The sequence below is a fragment of the Theropithecus gelada genome, chromosome 2, assembly GCF_003255815.1.
Source record: "Theropithecus gelada isolate Dixy chromosome 2, Tgel_1.0, whole genome shotgun sequence".
Taxonomy (NCBI): Eukaryota; Metazoa; Chordata; class Mammalia; order Primates; family Cercopithecidae; genus Theropithecus; species Theropithecus gelada.
In genome coordinates, this window is record NC_037669.1 from 132,226,634 (window position 1) to 132,252,870 (window position 26,237).

The following is a 26,237-nucleotide window of genomic DNA, read 5'->3' on the forward strand; positions in this document are numbered from 1 at the left end:
TTTGCCATGTTGCCCAGGCTGGTGATTTCCCTAATGGTTTAATATGAAAATAGTTATTAGCTTTAAGAAAGCTTATATATCTCTATTTTATTACAACTTTGACTTTTTAATCATTGTCAAATTTTAGGAGCATGCAATTCCAAGAAACTTTTCTTTTTTAATCTCTGAAATGTTTGTTCCTGATTCACAACAGAAAAGAAGCTAAATGGCCAGGAAATCACAACACCAAGCTTCAGCTGGTGCTGTTTGGACTCACCATGGGAGACAAGGGGGTGTCCAAGCTGGTTTCAGTCTTACTGTCATCAGCATCACTGTCCTTATCACTGCCACTGTCGTTGACAAAGCATATCTGCAAGTTCATCCCACTCTGCAGTCTGGGCAGAAACAAACAGGACACTAGTTCTAGTTAGCTATTGGTTATTTGGCTTCAGCCAATAGAACTGTCTGATTTTGCTAACAGAAAGTAGTCTTATGTGCTCTTCACATGGAGAAGTGAGCAACCAATATTACTCTCCACGTATGAATAACTCTTAGTAGAGGATTTTCCAATGTTCTGTGAGTTTTTTCCTCGCCAGTTTCATGGTAAGTGAAAAATAATTTAAGGCCACATGTTAGGGCACCCAGCACAATACCAAATAGATAGTTGGCACACAATAAAAATGTGTTGAGTCTTTGAGTTTACAGTCCTGTCAATCAAGATGAATGGGGTCCTCAGGCAAATAAGGCTGTGTGGTGTCATCTAGAGTCCCGTCCCAGGGGACAATCAAAGACTCTCTCACTGGAGCCAGCATCCCAAGGCCACAACTCTCTGAAGAAAGACTCCTTTTCTCCCAAATAGACAGAATAGGGTCATCTGAAGGAAATCTTTAAGGCAGTTGCCAAAAGCCAACCGAGGGAGCTCATTTATATCATTAAGAAAGAAAAACACCACACGTTCACACTTAAAAACATGTAAGGAAGCTCCAAACCCAGGCAGGAAGGTGCAGCCTTAGAACACAGCAAGGTTCTGCAGACTGCCTCCTGCACACAGAACCTCAGGGACAGAGACCTCTGGGAAGCCATTATATGTGTGGTGAATCCCGAAGCTCCAGGGCTGATGTTGTTGGAAGCACAGTCACAAAGGGTAACCTCACCATGTAGCTGCCACTCGCAGGCCAGACTGCAAAGCCAACTTTTTGTCCTAACCTTCTTTTGAAGTTGAACACATTTCAATACTGTTTGGCGATAAAGCGTTTTTAAAGAAATAGTCTTCCTAGCATCTCTAGTAGCCCCAGTCTCTGTTAAACTTAGGGAAAGAAAAGGCAAAGGAGGTTCCTACACAAGAAGAGATCCCAAGGAAGGTGAGGTTTAGGGCAGAGGACACTGCCAGGTTTAGGTCAGAGGACGCTGATTTCTCTGGCATTATTACTGCCATAGGGAGAAATGTCAAGAACAACTTACCTGAGATTTGACTTTTCAATTCCAATGGTAGGAATGCTTTGTAGAAATTGCTCAGATCACTCATTTAAAGTGCTTCTTTTATTGAACATAACACAGAACCCAGAAAAAGAAAATCTGATTTAACACGGGAACCATAATTGCTATGGGTATGCGCTGCCACCTATTGTTAAATTCTATAATTACTGAAAATCCCAGCTTACAAACCCTGTTAAGAAAATGCAGCCATTCCCTCAGTCTGCCCAGCTCTATTCGCTCCCTACCCTCAAGGCACAGGCAAGGGGAGCCAGGCACAGAGCTAGGGGTTAGAAAGCAACACACCCCACTCTGAACATCTAAAGGTGTTTGGAGTGAGCTGAACTTAGGTTCTGAATCCTTACTTCTTTCTCCAGGCACATTACAAAAGCTCTATGACCCTCAGTTTCCTCATCTGTAAAATGGGTTGAATAGTAGCAAACCCAGTGTTATGCAGGAAGGATTAAAATAGTTCATTCAGAGCTTAGTGCAGGGCAAGTGACCTGCACATGTGAGTTGGTCTCCATTCTCTATTTGTTGAAAGTCTAAACAAAAGTAACAGAATTTTAGAGGTGAAGTGATTCTCTAAAGTCACTTACTCTAATACTGCTTGTCCTGTCACAATAATCCCTGATGTAGAATCAACTCTCTGAGACAACACATTGTCTATTAGGCAGTTTGTTCTTCTATTGAGCTGGGATGTGCCGCCTTTTTACTTTCATCCATTGGATATACATACATACCTACATAAACACAAACACACACACACACACACACACACACAAAAACACACACACATATATATATATATTTTTTTTTTTCCTGGAGAAATCTAATATGTTCAGGTTACCCTTTGATTCCATGCAGGTTTAGAAATTTTAATGTCTGTTAGTCTAAAAAAATAAAATCAACCCCCTTTTAATAATAATACTCAAGATCTATGGGTTGGAAGATGGTGGGAAAAAAAACTGTTAGCAAATTAAAAACAGACACATTTTAAAGACAAATCGTAATTTGAATCTAGGATTACGTAGCATTTTCTATTTATTGAATAAAGTCTTGAGAAGAAGGGTCTCGCTACTGGATACACAGATTATAAACATATAAAATAACCCACAATACAAAATACAAAGCAAAATAAAGCTTACAATGTCCAGAGATATATATTTTCACTCACAAGAAGTTTGATCATAAGTTCTGTTGTTCTGCTGCTATGCTGACTTCTTTTTGAAGGATTAACCCAGACTTAAACATCCCATACAGTCTAACTCAGGAAAGAAAAAAAAAAAAAAGTTGGGGGAGATTTAGTAGTCTGTGTAAAATAAAAAAAAACCGCCGCAGGTAGAAATTCAGAAAATCGCCTTAGTACCACATTATCCCCATGGGAAACTGAAGAGCGCTTCTTATAGGGTGAGACATAATTCCTTACAGTGGTAATCACCAAGAATGTTACTCTCAGGAAAAGGAAATTATATGACATAACAGCTAATGGTTCAGAGGGGATTTTAGTAAAGACATCTTAAAATGAGCTCAGGTTTCAAGAAGGATTTGTTTGCCTTTAGCCTTTAAGCGGGTTTTAAGAAGAAGTCAGCTCTCAGTGAAACTCAACCACAGCTCCCAAGCAGCCTGAATGGATGGGTGGGGCCACCTGGTGCTGCTGAAGGCCTCTGTGCCCAGGGTGGAAGAACAGATAACCCCTGTTCCAGGACCCTGCCCACCCTGGGAGACGTGGCTGTTCTTGAGGCTCACATCTGAAAACCGAAGTTCCCCGGGCCTCTGTCCCTCACACTGCAGTGCATCTGGCTGCCCTCACAACCAGTCTTGCAAAATTCAGGCTGCAGGGGGCCTAATTTACCTAGATCTCTCAAGCACAGTCTGAGGTGAAAACAAAACACCATCCTCATCTTGTTAATTAGAGATATAATTTCAAGGTATCCAATTCAAGGTTACTTGATGTTTCAAGTGGCATTTACCAGAGCACTGTGCAAAGACTGCTGGAAGTCAGCCTTGCCTGTCGATTTCATTTCTGAAAGGTCTGTCCTGGTTATCCCAGAAAGCTCTTCTCCCTTACATACCACAAAGCAATCAAAACCAACGCTGCTGCCCAGAGCTACTGACAGGGAGCACCAGGGGTCTGGAAAGAGGGTGTCCTCGATGGAGAATGCCCAGAAACATGAAGAGCTAAAGACTAAGTATGTCTTCTGGACAACTCAGTGTGAGCAGGAGTGGCCTCTGTGTGACAGTGCCTACTGGCCAGGAGCAGGAGGGCACTTGGTCGGGAGGCTGCACAGCAACCTCGTCTGCTTGGCATTTACAGTGAGGAAGGCTGCTATTTAGAAAACACTGGTGCTGACTTCCAACTACTATTACCAGGGATACTATTAAAATATGCACAGGAATTGAGAGGATAGCAGAGATGAAAAGTTCTTAACTACGAAGAGAATATCTCGAAAACTCAGCCAAGTGGTAATATGATTTTGCATAAAGGTAACTTTTATTTCAAAATACAGGGACAAGAGCAGTTTATTCCCTAAGAGAAACAATGCCGTGGCCCTGAAGTTTGCTGGTGACTTCTAGAGGAGCAGTGGTCATTGTGAATCGGGACTTTGTTCTTGGCTTTGGGTTGTAGTGACCGGGATTGGGCTGGTCTGAGACCAGCTCTGAAGCCTGGAACTACTTGCTTTTTTTCAGATTTTAGGAAGGGGAATCTCCCAGCACCTGCTTAGACCACTAGTATCTACGTATAAATGTTCAAGGTTCATTAGTAAGATTTTTATCCCCCTGTCCACAGCACCTTGGTTCACTTTACTTTGAACTGTTGCATTGAATTTTAAAGTATGTTCACTTACATTCTCTCCTGGGGCTGTGGATTACAGGCAAGATATACTTACTCAGAGAAGTCAAATGACTTGCCCCAGACCTGTGACAACCTCTTTATAAAAATGGTCTCAATTCTTCCTCTCCTTATACCCATCTCGTCTGTAATGTGACTCTGCAGCTTCTCCCATTGAGAAGTGGAGTCTACTTCCCTAGCCCTGGGCTGGCCTTGGAACTCATCTTTGCCAGTAGAATGCAGAGGAAGTTCCAGTTTCCCCCTCAGGGAGCCCTGCCACCACCCTCAGAACAGGTCCAGGCTAGCCTGCTGGCAGTGTAACTTTGTAGCACAGAGCCCACTTTGTAGCACAGAGCTCAACCGGCAGTTGTCTCCATTGAAGCCCTAGACAGGTGTGAGAGCCCAGCCAAGAGCAGTAAATACACCTTGCCAACCTGTAGCTGACCGGAGATGATTGAGTAAGCCTGTCCAAGCTCAGGTCAGATCAGAACCACCCAGCTGACCTATAGGATCCTAAGGAAAAATAAAGGTTGATCATTGTATGCTACTGATATGGGTGACTTTTTAAAAAAATTATGCATCATCATTGTGGCAATAGGTAACTGGTACAGGTTCACAGAGCAAAAGGCTACAGGCTGGACTTCTGATTTCAGAATCCGGTGGCCTTTCCCTTATACTACACTTAGCCTCAGGTTTGAATTTATTAGATCCTTTCCGTATCTGGCAATATAATTTTAAAGGAAATATGCCTCCTATACCTGCTTATAATTTCAAGGCAATTGTATGGTTTTCCTTAGGAAACAGAATGAAAGGGAACGCCCCATAGGCCAGGGATTTCAAACATGCATTGCTCATTATCTGCCTACAACCAGTGTGGCTTGAGAGCCTTTGGTCCTGCTATGCCATTCATTACTCAGTATCCCCAACTAGCTTGTGGCTGGGTCATTAAAATATATTATTTCCATTTATTTTGAAGGATCTTTGATGTATGATTTCAAGATTTTATATATAACGAAAAATTGCCCATAGTTTTATAGGATATCTTTTTCTGTTTCATGAGAATTTCAAAAGTGATGAAACATAAAATATGGATTGCAACTACTCAAGTAGCTATAAACACATTTCATTTTTCCGAGAATCTGTCATGAAGAAAGAATGTGAGAACAATTGAGGTTTGGGTAAGCTTTAGACATACTGCACGTGTGATGGTGTCTCTATAAAATGTGTTCAGTTAGGTTAAAATGACGTACTGCTGCTCCTTGTAAATTGTAAAATAGTCTTCCTGTCCTGCAAACTCTGCCCCTTTCCCTTCTTTTCCCTACTGACTGTTCTATGTTGATATTTACCTTGAGTTACAGAAATGCCTATTACTACTCAAAAACACAAAAAAGAAAGGAAAGGCAAAATTTCTGCCTCACAATATTTGTTACGAAAATACAATGCTATATTTTAGCAAATATTGCTGGTCCAACAAAAATCATCACACACACAAAATGACTATAAATGATTTTTATAACTATATAATGCAGAGAAAAAAGAGTTACATGTTCATGCATGCATGCATGCATGCATTCATTCATTTGATGATCAGGCCATAATAGTTCTGTAAATTTCAAGGCACCAATAGGCTGGTGTCCCTGTCAGTCAGGGCACGTTCTAGTTTACTGCAGTCCCCAGTATTCTCTATTTCTTTTTAGCTGTGCTACTTCACTCACTTATGTATGTTTTCGGCTCCTGAGGGCATTTTATGGTTCGTGGCCCCTACATTAAACGGATGCAAATAAAAACTAGGTCTTCTAACAGATAACAAGCGCTTGGATCATTAAGTTACAATGTATAGATAGAAATGTGGAATACACAGAGCGTATGTTTTCTCATATGTGAAACAGGGACCTCAAGAAACACTTAGTGGAATCTCCCTGTCTTATATATGGGAAAATACTTTTGCTACCTGGACATTAACAAGGTGTTAACCAGAAGACTGAAAAAGCAGAGAACTACAGAAGGAAGGAGGTCTTGGGGAACTGAGGTTGAGTGGAATGAATACAGGAGAGAGAGAGAAAAGCTGACCCTCCGGTAGTTATGTGCCCAGAGGAGTAATGGGTAGTTTCTAACTATATGCCAAAGAGAGGACTGGGGAGGACATTATGTCTCTTTATATCCTGTCCTGATCCCCATCTTACAGGACTCAGGCATTTGGCTTCCTCAGCAGAAGTTCATGAAGGCAGCTCCAAAGGTAGCTGGAGTGTGAATGGCCCTCTCTGGGTTTTCTCCTCCTAATCTTATGCATAACTCTCTTTTTTTCTACTTGCTCTTCTAAGACTAGTTCTGGACTCTTCCATCTGTACATGTTCACATGATAGCTGGTAAGCACACCAGCCATTCTGTGGCACAACATGGCCACAGAATCTCCTCACTGACTTAGGCAACTAATAGAAAAGGGAAACTACCAGCTTTTCTTTGGAGAAATATTGCCCCTGTATCCTAACCTGAATCTCCAGAGAGCTATAAATACTTGCATTCCTCAGACGGCTGTTGGTTCTAATTCTACATCTAATTCTATAGTGTCCATTTCCTTCACTAATGACCATTCTCATGTAATTAAATTTGGAATTATAGAATCTTAATGTTGGGAAAATGCATTTTCTACTGAAATGTTCTCTAGCATGAATGAAAGACCAGAACAAGGCCTCTTCTGATGCTAGGAATAAAACTGCCATCTCTCATAGGCACCAAATGTTATCTACTTCCATCTTAAATAAGGCCAAGTAATTTCCAAGTAATCTGTATTCTGAAATTAAAAGTTACTATTTTTGAGCATCTACTATGTGCCAGGCATTTTGCTATTTTACGTGTAACCCTCAGATACACATGAAGTAGCACTGTGAACCCTGTTTCACATATGAGAAAACAACGGCTCAGAGAGGTTAAATTACACACTATCACAACACTGATACTTCAGGAAAGTCTGTCTTGAAATGTCAGGGCACTTTAAAAAGGATGAAACAAATTCATTAATGGTAGAAAAAAAGAGAAGAAAGATTAAAAAAAAAAGAAAGAAAGCAAAACCAAACCAAAACCAAAACAAAAAGCTGGCAACAACTTAAATGCCTAACAATAAAGATTGATAAAGTATATTATGGTGAAATATATGATGGGCTATTCTGCAGCTAGTAGAAATACTAACCTTATGAATAAGATTAGTCCAATATTATTACATTAGATGAATCTTATGAATAAGAATAGTCCAATATTATTAGATTGGATGAAAGTTTCCAACTATTAAGTAAAAGAAAGTAGGCTAAAAACAGTACCTATGCTATAATTTCAATTTTACAAACAAAAATATGCAGATATATGCATAGAAAAAAATGTCAGGAAATATACTTTTTTTTGTTTGTTTGTTTAGTGAAAGAGATTCAGTTGGCTTTGGATTTTCCTCTTTTGAGCACCTCTGAGGTGCTACATATGGGCATTTGGCAGGGATTTATTTATTTTTCTTTTTATTTTTTTGAGACAGAGTCTCACTCTGTTGCCCAGGCTGGAGTGCAGTGGTACAATCTTGGCTCACTGCAACCTCTGCCTCCTGGGTTCAAGTGATTCTCCTGCCTCAGCCTCCCGAGTAGCTCGGACTACAAGCACCCGCCACCACACCCGGCTTTTGTATTTTTAGTAGAGACAGGGTTTCAGCATGTTGGCCAGGCTGGTCCCAAACTCCTGACCTCACGTGATCGACCTGCCTTGGCCTCCCAAAGTGCTGGGATTACAGGCATGAGCCACTGCACGCAGCCTTGGCAGGAATTTAAAAAAGAAAAGGAAAGAACATGACTGAGTTGATGATTAGCATTTGTGTGTTGGAGAAAAGGTGAGTAGATCAGTGTTTGATAGCTGGAAGAGGATGGCTGTGTGTCTGACTCAGCCACGTCTATGCAGGGACTGACTCACACATGAGTCAGGCCGGGTTTTTGTTTTTGGCAGAGTGCTAGGGGTCGTGGGAGATCCGTAGGCAGCAAGAAACATTTTCTTATAAGTGAACATTTCTGTGGATGGACTGTGATTCAACTGTTGACATTCCTCCTCAATTCAGTCTCGATTTCATTCTCCTCCTTGGATCTGCAGTAAATTATAGACTCTAACGTAATTGATATAAATTTAACTGTATTTTTAAAGCCAGGCTGCCTATTTATTCTGCTCAGCCCAGACAGAGTTTAAATATCTATCTACCCCACCTGCTGATGAGTTTCGGCTGTTGAGGCAATGAAGGTTAGAGAAGAAATACTTTTCCCCTTCCAGACCTTTGAAAATGTTCATGCGGACTGGGTAAAAACATGACAGTGGAAAGTCAGTGCCTGTGTGTGTTTTTGAGGCATATTCCTGAAGTAGGTGAAAATCTCAATTGCCAATTCTTTTATTCTTTTGACCACTAAAGCACTGCTTTACCACTTTTTATGTTCATGTTTAAAAACATTTTGGGGACACTATTTAGGCTTGGTTCCATGGTAAGCTTCATCTCAAAAACATTGGCTTTCATGATTTCGTTTGTGACTGTTTGAATTCTAAGCAGTTGTGAAAAAGAACGCAGTGGATCGATAAGACTGCATTGATTCTATGAAGCGTGGTTTTTTTACCTTTTGCAGTCTTTATTTATTTTTTATTTTTTGAGATGGAGTTTTGCTCTTGTCACCCAGGCTGGAGTGCAATGGCATGATCTCGGCTCACCGCAGCCTCTGCCTCCAGGGTTCAAACGATTCTCCTGCCTCAGCCTCCTGAGTAGCTGGGATTACAGGCGCCCGCCACCACACCTGGCTAATTTTTGTATTTTTAGTAGAGATGGGGGTTTCATCATGTTGACTGTGCTGATCTTGAACTCCTGACCTCAGGTGATCCACCTGCCTCGGCCTCCCAAAGGGCTGGGATTTCAGGCAAGAGCCACCACACCCGGCCTAAGATAGGGATGTATCTCAGCTGCTGTACCTCAGGTAGGTGGTGGCATGATTGCAGTACTTAACCCTATCAGCCCACAAACCAGGTAATAATCCCCAAGGAAGAGGTGGGCACTGGTTGTCCACTCATGCCTTCTGATAAGAACAACAAAGCTCCAGCATCAAACCTTGCAGATGGGGATACAATGGCTTGGAAGGTGATGTACTCCATCTCCCGATGGCCCAAAAGCTGAGACATGACAGCTCTCAGGTAAAGTGGTTAAGTGGAGAGTTGGACTGTAAATGTGAAAAAGTTTTAGAACTACATTTGCCAACGTGTTTCACCTTTTTTTCTTCTTTTGTGTGCACAAGAGACATATGATAAAAGCGTATATCCAAAAAAGTCTAAAACGACTCTTTCAATAACTAAAATAAAAATTATAAGTGTTAAGAAGGCATGTGTCACCGTTTGAATGGCAGTGGCTTTTCGTTTTTACTGGTACATAAAACAACTATTTGTCTTACAATCAATGGTGTCTAAGAGTAAATACAAAGGATAATGAAATATTGTAGCAGCACCTACGAATGCAGCACTGACTCTAGTGAACAGGCAGGCAGTGTTGAAACATGTTGATGAGTGAAAAAGCATGGTAACAGAGCATGTGGATACACCACCTCATGATCGATGGTGGAAGAACAAATACAAATCCTGGAACAGTGATTGTCTCTGGTGAGAGAGACAGGGAGACTGGAAGAATAGGGGACAAATATGGCAGGATCTAAGCTTTTTATAGTGTTTTCAATGACACTGATTTTCTAACGCCATACATAAATATTCTGTCTACTTAGAAAGCATTTCACAAATTATAGCCATTGGATCTTGTTTTCTTCTTTGTAATCTGTTGATTGCACTAATGGTTTCTGTTCTCATCAGAAATCTCTTCCATGGTTTGTTTGTTTTGTTTTTTTAAGAGACAGGGTCTCGCTGTGTTGCCTAAACTATCCTCAAGCTCCTGGACTCAAGGGATCCTCCCATCTCAGCGTCCTGAGTAGCTGTTACTACAGGCACATGCCACTGTGCCTGGCCTTCCATGGGTTTTTAATGTGTACAATAATCTGAATGAGAACAATCCAAGCAGGACAGAAAATTTTACAACAGGATTGAATAAAAGGATGGCATTAAACCTTAGATGCCATGGCTCACCTGCAGTCAGTGAGAATGTTTTCTAGCAGCTTTGTGCACTCTCAATGGAGCCTTGTCACGTGAACTGTGTGTGTCTAGACACATGTGTGGGACCACTGTCCAAAGAGAATGCAAACTAGAGTAATAAAGTCATCATAGCTTGTCAAAGATGATGCACCAATGAAAAATAATTCCTTGAAGCTCTTTTAATTAAACATTCAGCTGTCCACTAGAGCCATTTTTAAATATAAAATGCAGCCCTGTGGCCTTTTTCTTCCTGCCTCCCCCTCTTTTGCAATAGCTCAGGCAATTGAATTCTCATTGGTGATAAAAAAATTCATAAGACAGGGTACAGCTGGTTGTGCCTCTAGCAAGATGTCAAATTCAGCTTGCACAAAATTAATTGCACCTAATTAAACCAGGGTCATTGGCGTTATTGTAAAGTGAGGCTATTTATTAGACAAAGAGAATTTCACAAATACCAATTTGCTTTTCTTTTAGGTTTGTGAAGGAGAAGAATTGCTTACATAATTAAATTTGTTTTGCCATTTTAATCTTATTACTCCTCAAAAGATCCACTTCAAATCTTGTTTCACTTTTGAAATTGTGTAATATTTTAGAATATTGGAAGTAATCCTTGGAGGAGGGCATAAAAAAAGATAGTTTTTTGTTGTTTTTTTTTTTTTTAGATTACCCAGTGGCTTTTCAAAGAGTGTAAAAAAAGAGGTCATAAGCTACCATTTGCAAAGACACACACCTTGGAAATACTTATATGAAGGGTTTTTAAAGCAAATCTTTAGTATATGTATGAGATTAATATGAAATGTAAAAGATATGTTGCATGTTATAAATAGGTTGCTAGAGTATGCATCTATTATTTCAAGAAAGATGCCACAGACAGGCAATTTCACTGAGTTGGAACTAGACAACCTCTTTTCTCGCTAACGCTGAGCAGATACAACCATTCTGCTTACTTCTTCCAGAAAATCATACAAAAGTTATTACTGTTAGAGACAAAAGGATGATTGACTTTCTTGGCAAAATGATGCTGGTTCGACCTGTGATTCTGTGGCACGTCGTATATACGGATTCCCAATTCCTCACTTTTAAAGTCCCTGTGAATCCTATGTCTTTGAAGTCTCTCTGGATTCACTGTTATTGGTCCAGTTGATAACAGCTCCCTGATTAGGGTGCCCCCCACTCCTTGCCCTCCAGCCCAAATACAAAAGGAGATGGCAGGTGTCCATTATTGGCCTTGTCTCAGCCATTTACCAATAAACCTATAAGGCCAAGAAAGAAATGAGTTTTGATTGGGTGATGTTGGAATGGTTAAGTAAAGAGTAATCATTATTCAAAGCAGCTGCTCAAAAGTTCTCTGGGGAATTTCTGTCTTTCATAATATTCAGCATTTGGAGAAAATGGTATAGCGTATTTTAGGTTACATTATCCCATTGTACACTTTATGAAAAAGACTATTTATATTTATATGTATGTAAATAAGATCTCTCTTGGGGTAAGGTAAGAAGAGAGGTGAGAATCAAATTTATTTCATGGTTACTGTGAGAAAAGGTAAAAGGAGAAGGCAGAGAAAGCTTCCTTCACAATGTTAGGTCAGTTTGTAATGTTTAAAAAATAAAAGATTTCCTAGATATCTACCAATAAAGACTACTCTATCTTGTGTTCCCACAGCAGCTAAGCCTGTTTCTATTCCTTTAATTACACTAAGCTACATAAGCTCATCATCTGAAACATAATGCTAACTGATCATTACTTTGGCCAATGAAAACATTTTTTATAGGAAAGTATTATACTAGTAATAATAGACAAAATGTTTCTTCAAGAATATGACTAACCCTAATATTTCTTAGAAACCTTATTTCAAAAATAGATAATTCATTTTTCTCATTTCATTTTAAGCTTTAAAAAATCTTTTTACAGAAACACTTTTAAATAGAAAAAATGACAAAGGTTGCACAGTTTCAGTTTGTAAAGGGCTGATACTGTGTGGATTAGCAAATTTTGAAGAAAAAAATGACACTCCCTCTACTTGTCACATTTCAGTATAAGTCAAATTTAATTAGTTGAGTTATGAAGCAACATCAAATATTATTTTGCTGCAGTATTAGGCATGAAATGTCTTTATGGGATTATTGTAAGCCTAGCTTTCATTTAACAGCTTGTCACTCTTAAGATGTGCTTTAGGAGATAGCAACATCTAGAAAAATCCAGTGGGGCTAAAACCCAACAGACAACTAAGAGGAACTCATGCTCACAGGAACAGTTGAAACTCCAGTCTTCCCAGACCCTCATGTTACTTGATAATTTCTCACATACTGTTCATGAAGTTAGTTTTTACAGGCAAATATACAGCCTTTAAAGAAACATAAACAGAACTCCATTAGTTTGCCAAAGATCCCACTCACCTCAGTAGGCCCTGCCTTAAAAAGTAAGCTTGCCATTTAGGAATCCACTGCTTGGTCAATTAATTTTAAATCTCCGGCCTCATGTAAAATTGGGCATTGAGCTCTTCAGAGTAGTAGATTGGTATCAGGTTTACCTGGTTTTAATCTTATTACTCCTCGAACGATCCACTTAAAATCTTATTTCACCGTTGAAATTGCGTAATATTTTAGAATACTAGAGGTAATCCTTGGAGGAGGGCATAAAAAATGATAGGTTTTCTGTAAGTTACCTAATGGTTTTTCAAATACTGTTATGTGCTCTGGTACATTTTGGAGTACCATACTGGTGAACTCAATGTTCTGACATCCCTCAAGTATTTTTGTAAGTAAGAGGTAAGGTATTTCCAGTTCAATGAAGAATTTCAGGGATAGTGATGCAGTAGAAACAAATTCTAACAGGGATAGGGAGTATGGGTTACACAATTGCAACTGAACATTCTAAAGGCTTTTCTCCTACATTATTACTGATGAGGAGGACGACAGTCAGTCTTTGCAAACTTTAAATTTACAGGGAGAAAGTGATACTTCTTAGAAACATTTAGTCTCATTATTAACCATCATTCTGAGAGAGATCCGAAACACTCATCATGTTCTCAGAGGATGATCTCATCCCAGAACATGAAGATGAAAGTATCAGAAAAAACGGGATATAAATAATCTTCCTTATGGTGAGTCAACAAATGTAGCTTGTTATGAGCTACTGTGAAATACATTTGTGTTTAGATAGCCCTGTCTCTGCAGGGGGCAGATGACTCAGTGATTTTCAAATTCTGCTCTGCCAGAAGAGTTTCAAGTAGGCTTCAGGGGCTTGTAGGGGAAGGATGGAGAGAGGTGCCAAACGGGAGGCATGGAAAGGGGCAATTAGGATGGGGGACACATTTTCTGGGCAGAGGTATTCCAGTCTCTCTCCTTCAGTCCTCCTGAACAAAAGGAGGACTGCCAAACTGGGTTTCCACACAGGGTTTTATTCAACATATTTCTGCTATTAAAAATAGTGAAAACCTTCTAGTTAACTATGGCATATTGAGCACAAGTATCTACTCTCACTTCTGAAATCCTACCAAAATAACATTAAAGAAAAAAAGAAGGTATAAATCTACATGGACAAAGAAAAAGGAAACAGAAACAACAGCACACAAGAGATTTTGACAAAATTTTAGAAGATGATATGCAGATGGGTGGGGAGTATTTAATGTAACTACCTCAATCTACCATGTGCCCACACGGGAGGCTGGTAGAGGAAGCACATGCATTTCCACTGCAGAATCCTGGGAATGCTCAGATACAGCTGAAAGTAGGGGAGTGAAGTAGGACTGAACACAAAGGAAGACTGATTTAACACCTGAAAGGACCCTCTTGCCCTGCTATCTGCCCTGACCACCTGTGGCCTGGCAGAATCAGAAAACTTACTGTCTTAAGAGGTTGAGACTGGAGCACGCTCAGGCACAGCTGAGGTGGCAAACAGGTGCTTTACTGAAATCAAGGAAATTAAGTAAAATTTTACATGCTACAGTTCCCATCTTTCCCCTGCTAGAGTCTTAAAACATTGGCAGCCAGGTTTAAAATGACTCAAGATGAGGTTGGAGGGTTTCTCAGTCACAATTCATAGCCCAAGAGAAAAGACCCCCAGATACTCTTAATTAGATGCATCCCAATGAAAGAACTGTGTCCTTATTCGGCCATTCTATAGTGAAGTTCACCATTCATTTGTTCAATAAATATTTAGTGATTATGTATTAGACACTATTTTAGGCATTAGTTACAGTGGTGAACAAAATAGAGATGAAGACCTGCTCTCTTAGAGCTTATATTTTAGAGCTAGAGAAAGACAGAACAAAGTATACACATTACAATGTCAGGTAGTAATAAGCACCCCCCTTCTCTCCCACCCCCCACACATACCAACAAATCAGGATAAGAAGATAAGCAGGATAAGACAGGACAAAGTGATGGGTATGACAGTGTTTACTTTTAACAGGGTGGTCAGGGAAGAGCTCTCTAAGCAGATGACGGATGCCAACTAGCGCCAACCACAGTTTATAAACAGCTTTTAGTGTCTTATACTTAGTTATTGGTGGGCAGAAAGCAAAACAAACAAAAAATAAACTCAGAAAGTCATGATGGACAACAGATCAGAAAACATTTTAAACAATTTAATTAAAATTAATATTTTTAGTGAAATGAGAAAATATGCCAACAATTTTGAAAACAAACAAAATGGACATATTCCTAGAAAAATACAACTCATCAGACTGATCTGAGGAAATAAAAAGTATGTATAATATTATAACCACTTAAGAAATGGAAGCTGTTGTTAAAGCAAATACACAAAGTAAACACCAGGCCCAGAGAGAAATGAGTCCTACCAAAATTTATAGAAACAGATCATAAAAATATTATGTAAACTTTTCTTAGACAATATGAAAGAGAATAGTTCCCAATCTGTTTTTAAGCCAGCAGGACCCTGATACTAAAACCAAACAAAAATATCAGAAGAAAAGAACACAATACGTCCATGTCAATCATGAATATAAACCTAACAATACTAAACAAAATGTTATAAATAAAATATTAATTTTATTTATAATTTATTTACTCAGATTTTATTTATAATATTAGTATCTGAAAAAATATAATACTCCCTAACCAGTTTAGGTTTAGACTGGGTATGCTAGCACAGTTTAATATTTTGAAAATCTATAAATGTAATTCGTTAATTCATACGATAGCTTAACAGAATGAAATTTTACTTTTTCTTCACCTCAACAGATGAAGAAAAAGCATGTGATAAAGTTAAATACCCATTCATGATAAAAATTCTTTGTAAGTTATAACTGGAAGGGAATATCATCTCATAAAGAGAATCATTAAAGAAAACATAAAATTAACATAATCTGAAATGGGAAAACAGTAGAAACATTTCATTTAATATGAGAAATTACCTAAGGATTCCAACTACTACTATTTCTAATCCTCACTGTGTTAGGGTACCTACCTAATCCAATAAGACAAAGAAAGAAACCAGGAGCATGAGAATTGGAAATGAATAAATAAAGCTGCCATTATTTGTAGATGATATCATTGTTCAAAAATCCCAGGGAATCTACAGACAACTTTATTAGAAATAATAGGAGAGTGGAGAAGTAATAGAAGCAATAACAAAGTGGCTGGATATAACACTAGTATACAAAGTTTATTGCATTTCTGTTCACCAGCAGCAAATGAGAAAGCATTACTGAAGAGAATTTAAGATATCAGAATAGCAAGTATCTAGAAAGAAATATAACAAGGGATGTGTAATATGTCTAAATGGGAAATTATAAAACCTTATTAAGAAATACCTAATAAGATCTAAATAAATGGAGAGACAGACCATATTCATGGATAGAAAGACAATGTGAAAATGTAATGCTTCCTAAATTGGTCTATAGAATCAACGCAATTACATTCAAAATTCCAAGAGAGCATTTTATTAAACTTGATTATATTATTTAAAGTTTATGTAGAGGAATAAAAAAAGCCATAACGGGCAGCATACTTCTGAAGAAAAAGAATAACAAAAAGAACTTTCCTGTCCAGATATCAGGACTTATTTTGAAGCTATTGTAATTAAGACTATATTTTGCTGCTGAGATAGAAACAATAATGAAATAGAATATATTTCCATTAATATGCAGTATCCATGGGAGTAGTCTATAAGATCAGTGAGTAAAAGAGTGATTGTTCAATAAATATGATAAAGAAATGGTCATCTATAAGGAAAACGATCAAATTTGACTTCTTCATCCCATATTAAGAAATCAATTTTTGACTGATTGCAGACTTTTAAAAACTCAACACTTTCAACTCTTGGTAGGAAGTCTAATGAATGTCTATTGGATCTTGGGGAAGAAGAAAATTTCTTACACAAGATACAGAAAGCCATTGATTAGAAAAGTTTGATAAAATTCAGTATAAAATTAACCCATAAAATTAATAACTTATGGTCATAAAACACATATTAAAAAAGTGAAAAACAAGTTACAACTTGGGAGATGATATATGCAATACATACAATGTATTAGTATCATGACTGAAGAACTTCGATAAGTCGATGAGAAAAGTATAAGGAATCCAACAGCAATTTGGCATAGGACCCAAACAGATACTTCACAGAAGAGAAAACAAATATGGCTAATATACGCAATAAAAATAATTTTATACCTATTCAATTCACAAAAACTTAAAAGAAATTGGCAATATCAAATGTTAGCAACGTTATGGATCCACAGGATCTCTGAAACATTGATGGCAGGAGTATAACTTGTTGCAACCATGTTGGAAAACAGTTTGACATTATATTCTAAGTGTAAACATTCATGTATTTTCCTAGTAATTCCACCCCTAGGTATGCCCCAAAGAGTTGTAAGTAGCATTGTTCACAAGAGCAAAACCTTTGAAACAATCCAGTGCCCATTATCAGCAGAGTGGCCAAATAAATTGTGGTATATTCACACACTGGAATACAAATGCAGTACATGGGGAAAAAGCAGGCAATTCTAATTTCAGGACCAAAAAAATAAAATTTCTCAAGTAACCATAGTTTACTACATGGTTCAGTGAGAATAATGCATAATCTACACTTGATCTTAGCTAAAAGGCCGAGAAGCGATGAATAATGCATAATCTTAATAATGTAAACATTAAATAGCTATTTGACTCTAAATTATGAAATTACTCTAAAGGAAGAATAGAAGAGATGAGAGTCTTTGGGAGGGCTATAAAAAAAGCTAAATCACTGTTTTTTTTATAGTAGATAGTCTGATGGTTAAAATAAAAACTAAGAAGATAAGCATTTTATTTAGAGATATGTAGGTAAATACCAGAAGAAACAGTTAAGAAGTAAAAAGTTATTACTTCTGGAGAGTGGGAGAAGGATAATATAAATATACCTGGAGTATACATATATACACACACACGGAGACACATATACATATGTACACATCCATATATACCTATGTACATATACATGTATATGGGTTATATATATGTACATAGGTATATGTGTGTGTGTGTGTGTGTGTGTGTGTGTGTGTGTGTGTATCATTGATTTTCAAAACCAAAACCTCTCATTTGTAACAGGGATATGACATTGTGGAACAGACAGATTGGGCTTCTAAAAGAAGAAATTTTGGCACTCTGGGAAATATCAGAGTGCAGCGGCAGAGATCTATTAAGATGATATGGTCCAATGCTCTCATTTCACAAAAATGAAGAAAATGAGACATGGTAAAACTAAGTAAATTGTTAAAGTCTCAAAATTAGAAATGTACTAGGACTAATCCTCAGACCTCCAGGTTCCTAGGCCAAAGCGTCTTCTGCCACATCTAACTGGGAGGGGAAAGAGGTGCTCCCAAGGGAAAGGGGAGGGCTGACCATCCAGTTCTGGAGGGATGTGTAGGAATACAAGGGAATGTTCTGAGACAGAACTGGCACCCAGCTGAGGAAGAGATGCTGGAACACTGCCTGGTGAAACTGGCGTTCTTGTCTTGATGTACTGATCTGCCTGCAGTGCCTCACAAATAGGTGTATATGTGAATATGTGTCTGCTTTCTGATTGTTGCTGATTTAGAATCTCTCAGGATAAGACAGTAGTACAAGCCTTACTGAAAGCCATATGGAATACAGATAGATATTTTAAAAATGCCTAGTTCCAGGCCTCACACGAAGACATGGAAGAAATATGTTGGTTAAATGGATGCATAAATACTATAATTTGTTTCCAACGCCTAGCTGAAGATGGTAAAATAACTGAGTATTTTAACAGAGTATATTTGCTTTTAGCCCAAAGGAAGACTGAGAGGAAACAGACATTTGAGGAGTGAAGAGGAGACCATGAGAATGCCAATAGGTCATCAGTTACTATATCTTAGTAAAAACGTTCTACGTGCTTTCATCACTTGGAATACCCGTATTTGTAATGCCTAACTTTGCAGACTGTCTGTACTTTCACTAATCAAAGTAACCTATGGAATGGCAGCATGAATATCACAGCTGAGGCTTCACAGAAATGGAGGATCTTGAGCCTCACCTAGATCTACTGAATCAGAGTCTTCATTTTAACAAAATCCCCAGATGATTCATAAGCACATTAAAGTTTGAGAAACTCTGGCCTATAGCACTGTTTTTTGGATAAAATTATAATTTAAATATGTCTTACTTGGAATTAGAAGCTATGCAAATGACCAATAATATCCTGAAATAAATTATGATAAAGAGTAATGATATCCTGAAATAAATTAAGATAAAGAAAAACCACCTGGAGGACAGGTTAAGAACTGTAATAAACATTGAATGATCAAAGCGGGAATTGCATTTCTCAGTTACGAGTATTTATTGCAATCAAATGTGTCAGGGGGGTGATTCTGGGTGATCTGTGACTGCTTAATGGGAAATTTGGTAGTCTGCCACATGTCTCTAATCGTAAGTCAGCTTGCTTAGGAGTGTGGCTTGATTCCTCTATCAGTGTACAACATCAGTATTGTGTCTAGAAAAAAAATGGAATATAAAAATCTGACCTCAAGTAGCTGGGCAATGAGCCAATAACAACAATAATAACAACAAAGAAACGAACAAACAAGTGGGGAAGGGTCTAAAACCCATTATGCGAGGGGAAAAAAAAAAAAACTACGGAAGATTTAAAAGCCATTTTTTATTAGAATAATCAAGTGACAAAATCCACTGTGTACATATCAGAAATTCAACTCAAAAGAACACTCACCGGGAAGAAAGGCTTGGCTTTCCACTTTTGCTACAGCTGGTATAAATTCCTGGGCCATCATCAAAGAAGCTTCCAAGTGCCAACTTCTGTCTGATAGACTCTCTCTCATTTTTCTGTGCCTAAAATTTCAAGAAAACAAAAAATGCTGATAAGTGGGCAGATATAGCACAACCACAGGCAGTCTAACTTGTTAAGTTTCTTAGAACTGTAACATTAGATGAAAAACAAATAAATAGGCTGCAGCACAAGAGCATTTGAATTATTAAAAGCTGAAATTTTACCAGTCTCTTTGGCTTGAATTTCAATTCTTCAGAGCTCATTCTAATCTCTAGTCTAAGTAATCACCATCATGGTACTCAATGATTTTCACCAGGATAGAACTACATTATTTGTCACTGCAATCTTTCTTCTTCTTACCTGCTAGGTATAGGTAAAGTTGTGGAGGGCAAGTACTTTCTCCTGAATCAAATCACTTCGATCCCAAATGTGCCCTTTCCCTGATCTTGTCTTCTCTCTGCTTTACATGTCCCTTTAGCCAGCCCATTTTCTCTATGGCAAGAACAGTAATTCACTTCACCAACATGCAGCCTCTGGGTTCTGGCAGATGCCACAATAAGGCCAGAAGAGAATCCAGGACAAGACAGACATAGCACCTGCCTCCATGCAACTTACAGTCTTGTCAGGGACTCTTGGTTCCATTCAAGGGCAAGCCTCATCTCACCAGGTTTTAGAATGTGAGAAACCTTGACAATAATGTCTGGAATAGCTGGAGAATTCTAGCTGGGCCCATCTGTTTCATATTTTGAAGGGAGGTCAGGTCAGTGTGCATAGGAAAAGGATTTGGTAAACTACACTACTGTGATCCTTTGGATATGTTTACAATGCTTGGCTTCTCATTAAATGCCCCATAAAAACTCACCATGCTGAACTTTTAAACCCTTTAAACAACAGGGGAGAAGATTAAAAATGATTTCCTTGGTTAAAAATGAAACTACTACAAAAAAACAAACAACATGAGTCAAAAATCCTGGGCTGAGGATGAAATTTTAGTTTTGTGAGATGACAAAGGCTTTGAGAAGTAACATTTCATGCACTGAGCGAGGGCTTGAAGACCACACTGAGCAAATTATATTACAAAATGCAGGTCATGTGACTGGGTGTGGCTACTAAAGGCTTGGTGATGCCTTCATTCTCCCAGAAGGAGGTTCTGGAGCATCACTGTGTCACAATGACAAAACGCACAGCCTGTTGGAAGGGCGCACTGAAAATAACTTCATTCCCAAGTGAAGGACAGTATACAATAGGTTAAGGCTGCTCTGTCTAATATGGTAGTTATTAGTCTCATGTGGCTATTTGCATTTCAACTTAAGAATTAATTAATTAATATTAAAAATTCAGCTCCTCAGGCACACTACCTCATTTCAAGAGCTCAACCATCACAGATGGTTAGTGGATATTGTACTAGACAGCACAGAATAAAATACATGACAGCAAAGTACAGCTAAGACAGTGGTTCCAAAGATCCAGCTTCTACAGGCTGCATTAGAATGCCCCAGGCTCTAGTGCCAGATATTTAATTTCAATAGGTTTGAGAACTAGTTCGAAGAAACCTCATCTCTACTCTCCTTTTCTCTCACACTTTTTAATCCTTGGACACCATAAGCATTCTTTCAACTGTACACACTTAGCGATTATCTCTGTCTATATATATAGCACCCCATTTTAGCGTGTATCAATGAAACTGCATCATACTAGGAGCTAGCATGTGTGTGTGTGTGTGTGTGTGTGTGTGTGTGTGTTTGTAGTACAGTCATAAAGTGAAAGACTACTTTTATACAGATTTTTTTTTTTTTTTTTACAGATGTGAAAGACTGCTTTCATAGTTCTTATTTTTTGCTGGGCTAGCATAAAACCGAGCCTTAAGAAAGCAACCATAAGGTTACAGAGGGAAGCAAGAATGCCTTTTATTTCACAAACCACTTGCAACTGTACTGCTTGGAACCTTAATTAGGGCAAACCACCTTTCCGAATATGCAAGGCTGGCACTTGGGATGGTCCAGCCAAAACAGAATCACATCACTTGACACCTTTATTTAAAACAAGTTCATTTTAAATCCCCGTATCTGCCAGGCAGATTTTGTACAGTCAGTGAACCTATTTCTCAATCCATATCACAGACAAAAGAGATTCTCACCAAAGTCTTCAACAGGCAGAAGACTGTTGAGTATAGCTGAATATCCAAATATAAAATCAGTAGATAGCAACATGAATATTAAGGATTAATGTTCAACACACGCTGGCCCGACATTAGCCTAGGGTCTAAAACAGGCTTTAAAGAAAACACTTATCCCAGGGTATGAATGTGTGAAGATACCCTTGATTCCATGTCTATCTTTCTTGATAAACTAGAGCTACAGATATTGGGAGAGGCCTTACAAATATTTCCATTTACATTAATTGCAGTTCTTTACACCTGAATACTTCATTAACAGTTTAAAGAGGACTGTTGTATAATACACTCTTTCCCCCTCTCTCCTTCTCTTTCTGTCGCTGGATACCACTGAACAAATCAAGAAAAGCATAAAGAATATAAACATCACCCATAATCCCACCACTTAGAGAGAGATGATTGCTAACATTTTAGTATATTTCCTCCTAGTTTTTATCATATGTGTGTATTATTTTCCTTTTTATAAAGTTGAGATCATATTGTTTATTATATTTTCAGAATTGCCCTTGTATCACTTCAAATTCTTTAAAAACATAATTTTAAAATCTTTAAAAAATTTTTCCTCCAGAAAAGCCAGAAAGGAATAAAAATACAATCTTTAATGGTTGCATATCATTCCATCCTATGGAGTTACCCTCTATGGTTAGCCATTTGGGTTGTGTTAAATTAAAAATAACATGGAAGTTAGCCTCTTTTTTTTTTTTTTGGTGAGATGCAGTCTCGCTCTGTTGCCAGGCTGGAGTGCAGTGGCGCCATTTTGGCTCACTGCAACCTTCACCTCCCAGGTTCAAGCAATTCTCCTGCCTCAGCCTCCCAAGCAGCTGGGACTACAGGCTCGCGTCACTATGCTCAGCTAATTTTTGTATTTTTAGTAGAGACGGGGTTTCACCATGTCGGCCAGGATGGTCTCAGTCTCTTGACCTGATGATCCGCCTGCCTCAGCCTCCCAAAGTGCTGGGATTACAAGCGTAAGCCACCGTGCCTGGCCAGAAATTAGCCTCTTTACATAAATGCCTGCCCACATGTCTGATTATTTCCTCAGGATTAGTTCCTGGAAGTGGAATTAGCAGATCAGCTGAGTGTGAACATTTGTTGAGGCTCTTGACACATTTTGTCACATTGCTCTCAAAAAAAGCTGTTCCAATCCACACGCCCGCCAGCAATGTAAGAGGGTGCAGCTTTCACTACATCCTGGCTAACACTGAAATTTTCACTTAAAAAAAAAGGTTTTAAAAAATTTGATAGGCAAAAAGTAATGTTTTTAAATTTTAATTTCTTTGATTACTAGTTAGAGTAAATATTTAAATGTTTTAGTGACTGTACTTTCTTTTCTCTGAATTACTTATTCCTAGCTTTGCTTATTTTTCTACTAAGGTCTGAGAATTTTAAACATTTTATAGTAGAGTATTTGTCCTTTTGAGTTTCAACCGTAAATGTTATGTAGTTAAGTCAATAGCTTGCTTCCTCTGTCATGCTGTCAGTGGCTTTTGCGCTTGGAAAACTCTTCCCAGTCCAGAGGCAAAGGATCTCACTAGATGCTGGAAGATTAAATGAGAAAACTTAGGTAAATTACTTAGCAGCTGTACCCGACCTGTGGTAATGTAAATCTGTGATAGACGGTAGCATTATGGTTCATACTCCAATTTCTGCTTTGAATATGAGGAAACTGCGGGAGATGAAAGGTTACCATACTGTTAGGCAGGAGCAGTAGGATCCAAGTCCATGCTTTCTAATCCCAGATCTTCCTGCTTTTTCACATCACTTTTCCACATGAAAGAGTAAGGTGTTCAGACTAATAATAATGGTAGGTACCATGTAGGGGATAAAATGTGGCACAAAGAGTTATGGGTCTACTTCTTCCCTGAGATGGATGTGACGTTTTCTCACAAAAAGAGAAAACACTGGCAAAGCATACATACCACAGGCTAAATCATAACCACAGATATCCACAATACAAATATCTTCTCATCAGGACCACTCTCCTTACCATCACTGCTCAATGTTAAAATGTAACAATGAGAACCTAATTTTCTTTCAGTTGCCCACATGTGTAAAATATATGTGTGTGTGGTTTCAAAGACGGTTTATTCTCTGAGGAATTATACCTGCAAGGCAAATACGTCTTCCACCAGCCCCCTCAATCCAGCCAAGCCCAAGACGCTCCAGGGTGAGAAACAGCCAAGGGTACAGGAAAAGGAAGAGGCTGACTCAAAACACCACTGTCAGGTTGCACTTATGACAAGCAGAGCCTTGTCCACTCCTAAAACAGCCTTGGGAAATACCCTCATAAAACAAAAGTACGACATCTAAAATTGGCATTGCTAGCAAAAGCAAAGGGCAACTGAGGAATAGGGCTCATCACTATCAGGCAGAAAAGCTATTCAAGCCCCAGATGAAAGCAAAAATATGATTAGAAACTCACCGCTATTCAGCCCCAGGAAGTTTTTGTCCTCATCTGTCGCTAAATTCCCTACTGCCACCCGCTGTGCCTGAGCAGATAAGGCTCACAATGACTTTCAATGACGCCATGCAAGCCACCATGATCTTAGAACACAGATCACTGAGCGCTTGTAGACTCTGAACACCAACGCTCAGCCTTTCCTGATGTGCTCTGTTCTACTGCAATTCCCCAATCTGGACAAGAACAAAGACGGGCATTCAGTAATGAAATAAAAAGCAAAAATGTTCCGCATGCGTAGGTATCATCTCTCTTCAAATCTAATATGTCCCCAGGACCTTTCCATACTTTTTTTTCGGCATATGGCATGGCCCCATCCCTTACACACCAAGATCATTCCTGCATCCCCTCCCCAGGTTCTGCCTTCCTGCCTCTGGCCCAGCCCACCTTACTAGCAGCATTGTGGTGTCTCTGAAGCAAGAAGCCTTCAGCATGCTAATCTGCACGTAAATTTACAAGTGGAAAATTGGGTGTTTTCTGCATTTTCAAAATCTATTTAATTGACAAACTGTATTTTTTGTGGGAAAATCGGCGGGGGTGGGGGGAGGGGTGGGCTCTAGGGCTCTCAGGAACACACTTCAGGAAATAACAGCCTAAACCTGAACCTAAAGCCATCTGGTGCTTAGGACACAACAAGCAGCTGCTTCCTTCTGAGTCCTGCACAGATGATAAAACCCACAGAGGCGGAAAGGGCCTGTCAGACCAAGAGGAAAGGGCTCCTCAAACTCCCCTGAGGATGAATGGATTTAAGGAAACCTGGCCTAGGGAATCAGGGGATCCAGTAGATGAGAAAGGCACAGAGGTGGGAATAAAAGCAGATGTAAGATTTGAAGCAGGAACAGTTGGAGGCCTGGACAAGATTCAGTTGTGGGAAGGAGGAGTGGGAGAAAGAAAAGTGTTTCCCCCAATTTTCTGTCTTTCTGCTCTTCCCCGCATTGAGCTTCCCGTCCTCCCAGATGCATTTGTTTCTCACTTTTCACTCTTTGCCACGGGAACTGAAATAGACTTTTAAAAATTATTGGATGTACTTGTTTTATAATGCTCATTGTCTCAGTACTAATTCACTAATAACCCCTACAGATACCACGTCTAGCATCCTCTTTTTCACACTGCTAAGTTGTTACCTGGTGCAATGCTTCTCAGGCTTCAGGGTACTTATGAGTCACCTCAAGATCTTGCTAAGATGCATGTTCTAAATCAGAGACACGGCCGGAGACTCTGCGTTTCTAATAAGCCCCAGGAATTGCAAAAGGTTAGAAGTTTTGCAGATCTTCTCTAAGGTTAAGAGGCCTCACAGGCCTTGACTGCTCTTTCTCTGTCTTCTACACTGGTGTTACCTGCAGGCCTCAGGAAGTGCTTGTTAAAGCAATGAAGTAAATACTTGCCACCAATGGTAAAAAGGTAAAAAGTTTTTTGCCATTGACAAAAAACTTCCTAAGGATTATGGGCTGCATCATCCCAGAAGCTGATGAATACACTGGTCCCCCATGGCCCAGAAAGGAACTCAGGATGCCAGGGGTTGCTGGGACACTGGTTGGCCAAGTGGAGACCAGGGAGGAGCATGCATGTGCACATGCACAGACACACACACACACACACACACACACACACCCCCACCCTCTCTGTCACACATTTCTTTTTTTTTTTTTTTTGAGACGGAGTCTTGCTCTGTCACCCAGGCTGGAGTGCAGTGGCCGGATCTCAGCTCACTGCAAGCTCCGCCTCCCGGGTTCATGCCATTCTCCTGCCTCAGCCTCCCGAGTAGCTGGGACTACAGGCACCCGCCACCTCGCCCGGCTAGTTTTTTGTAATTTTTAGTAGAGATGGGGTTTCACCGTGTTAGCCAGGATGGTCTCGATCTCCTGACCTCGTGATCCGCCCGTCTCGGCCTCCCAAAGTGCTGGGATTACAGGCTTGAACCACCGCGCCCGGCCTGT

At 39.2% G+C, this 26,237-nt stretch overlaps 1 protein-coding gene across 6 annotated transcripts in view; it reads right to left on the reverse strand.

The window, feature by feature from the left end:
* The window catches only part of LOC112618307 (schwannomin-interacting protein 1), a 614,431-nt gene that overhangs the window by 11,094 nt on the left and 577,100 nt on the right, over positions 1-26,237 (reverse strand). For all 6 annotated transcript variants that reach the window (XM_025375246.1, XM_025375250.1, XM_025375247.1 and 3 more), the window contains 2 exons: positions 19,613-19,731; positions 257-374 (listed from right to left, as the gene is read on the reverse strand). In XM_025375246.1, coding sequence (XP_025231031.1) covers positions 257-374; positions 19,613-19,731 — 237 coding nt within the window. The remainder of the gene's footprint in view (positions 1-256; positions 375-19,612; positions 19,732-26,237) is intronic.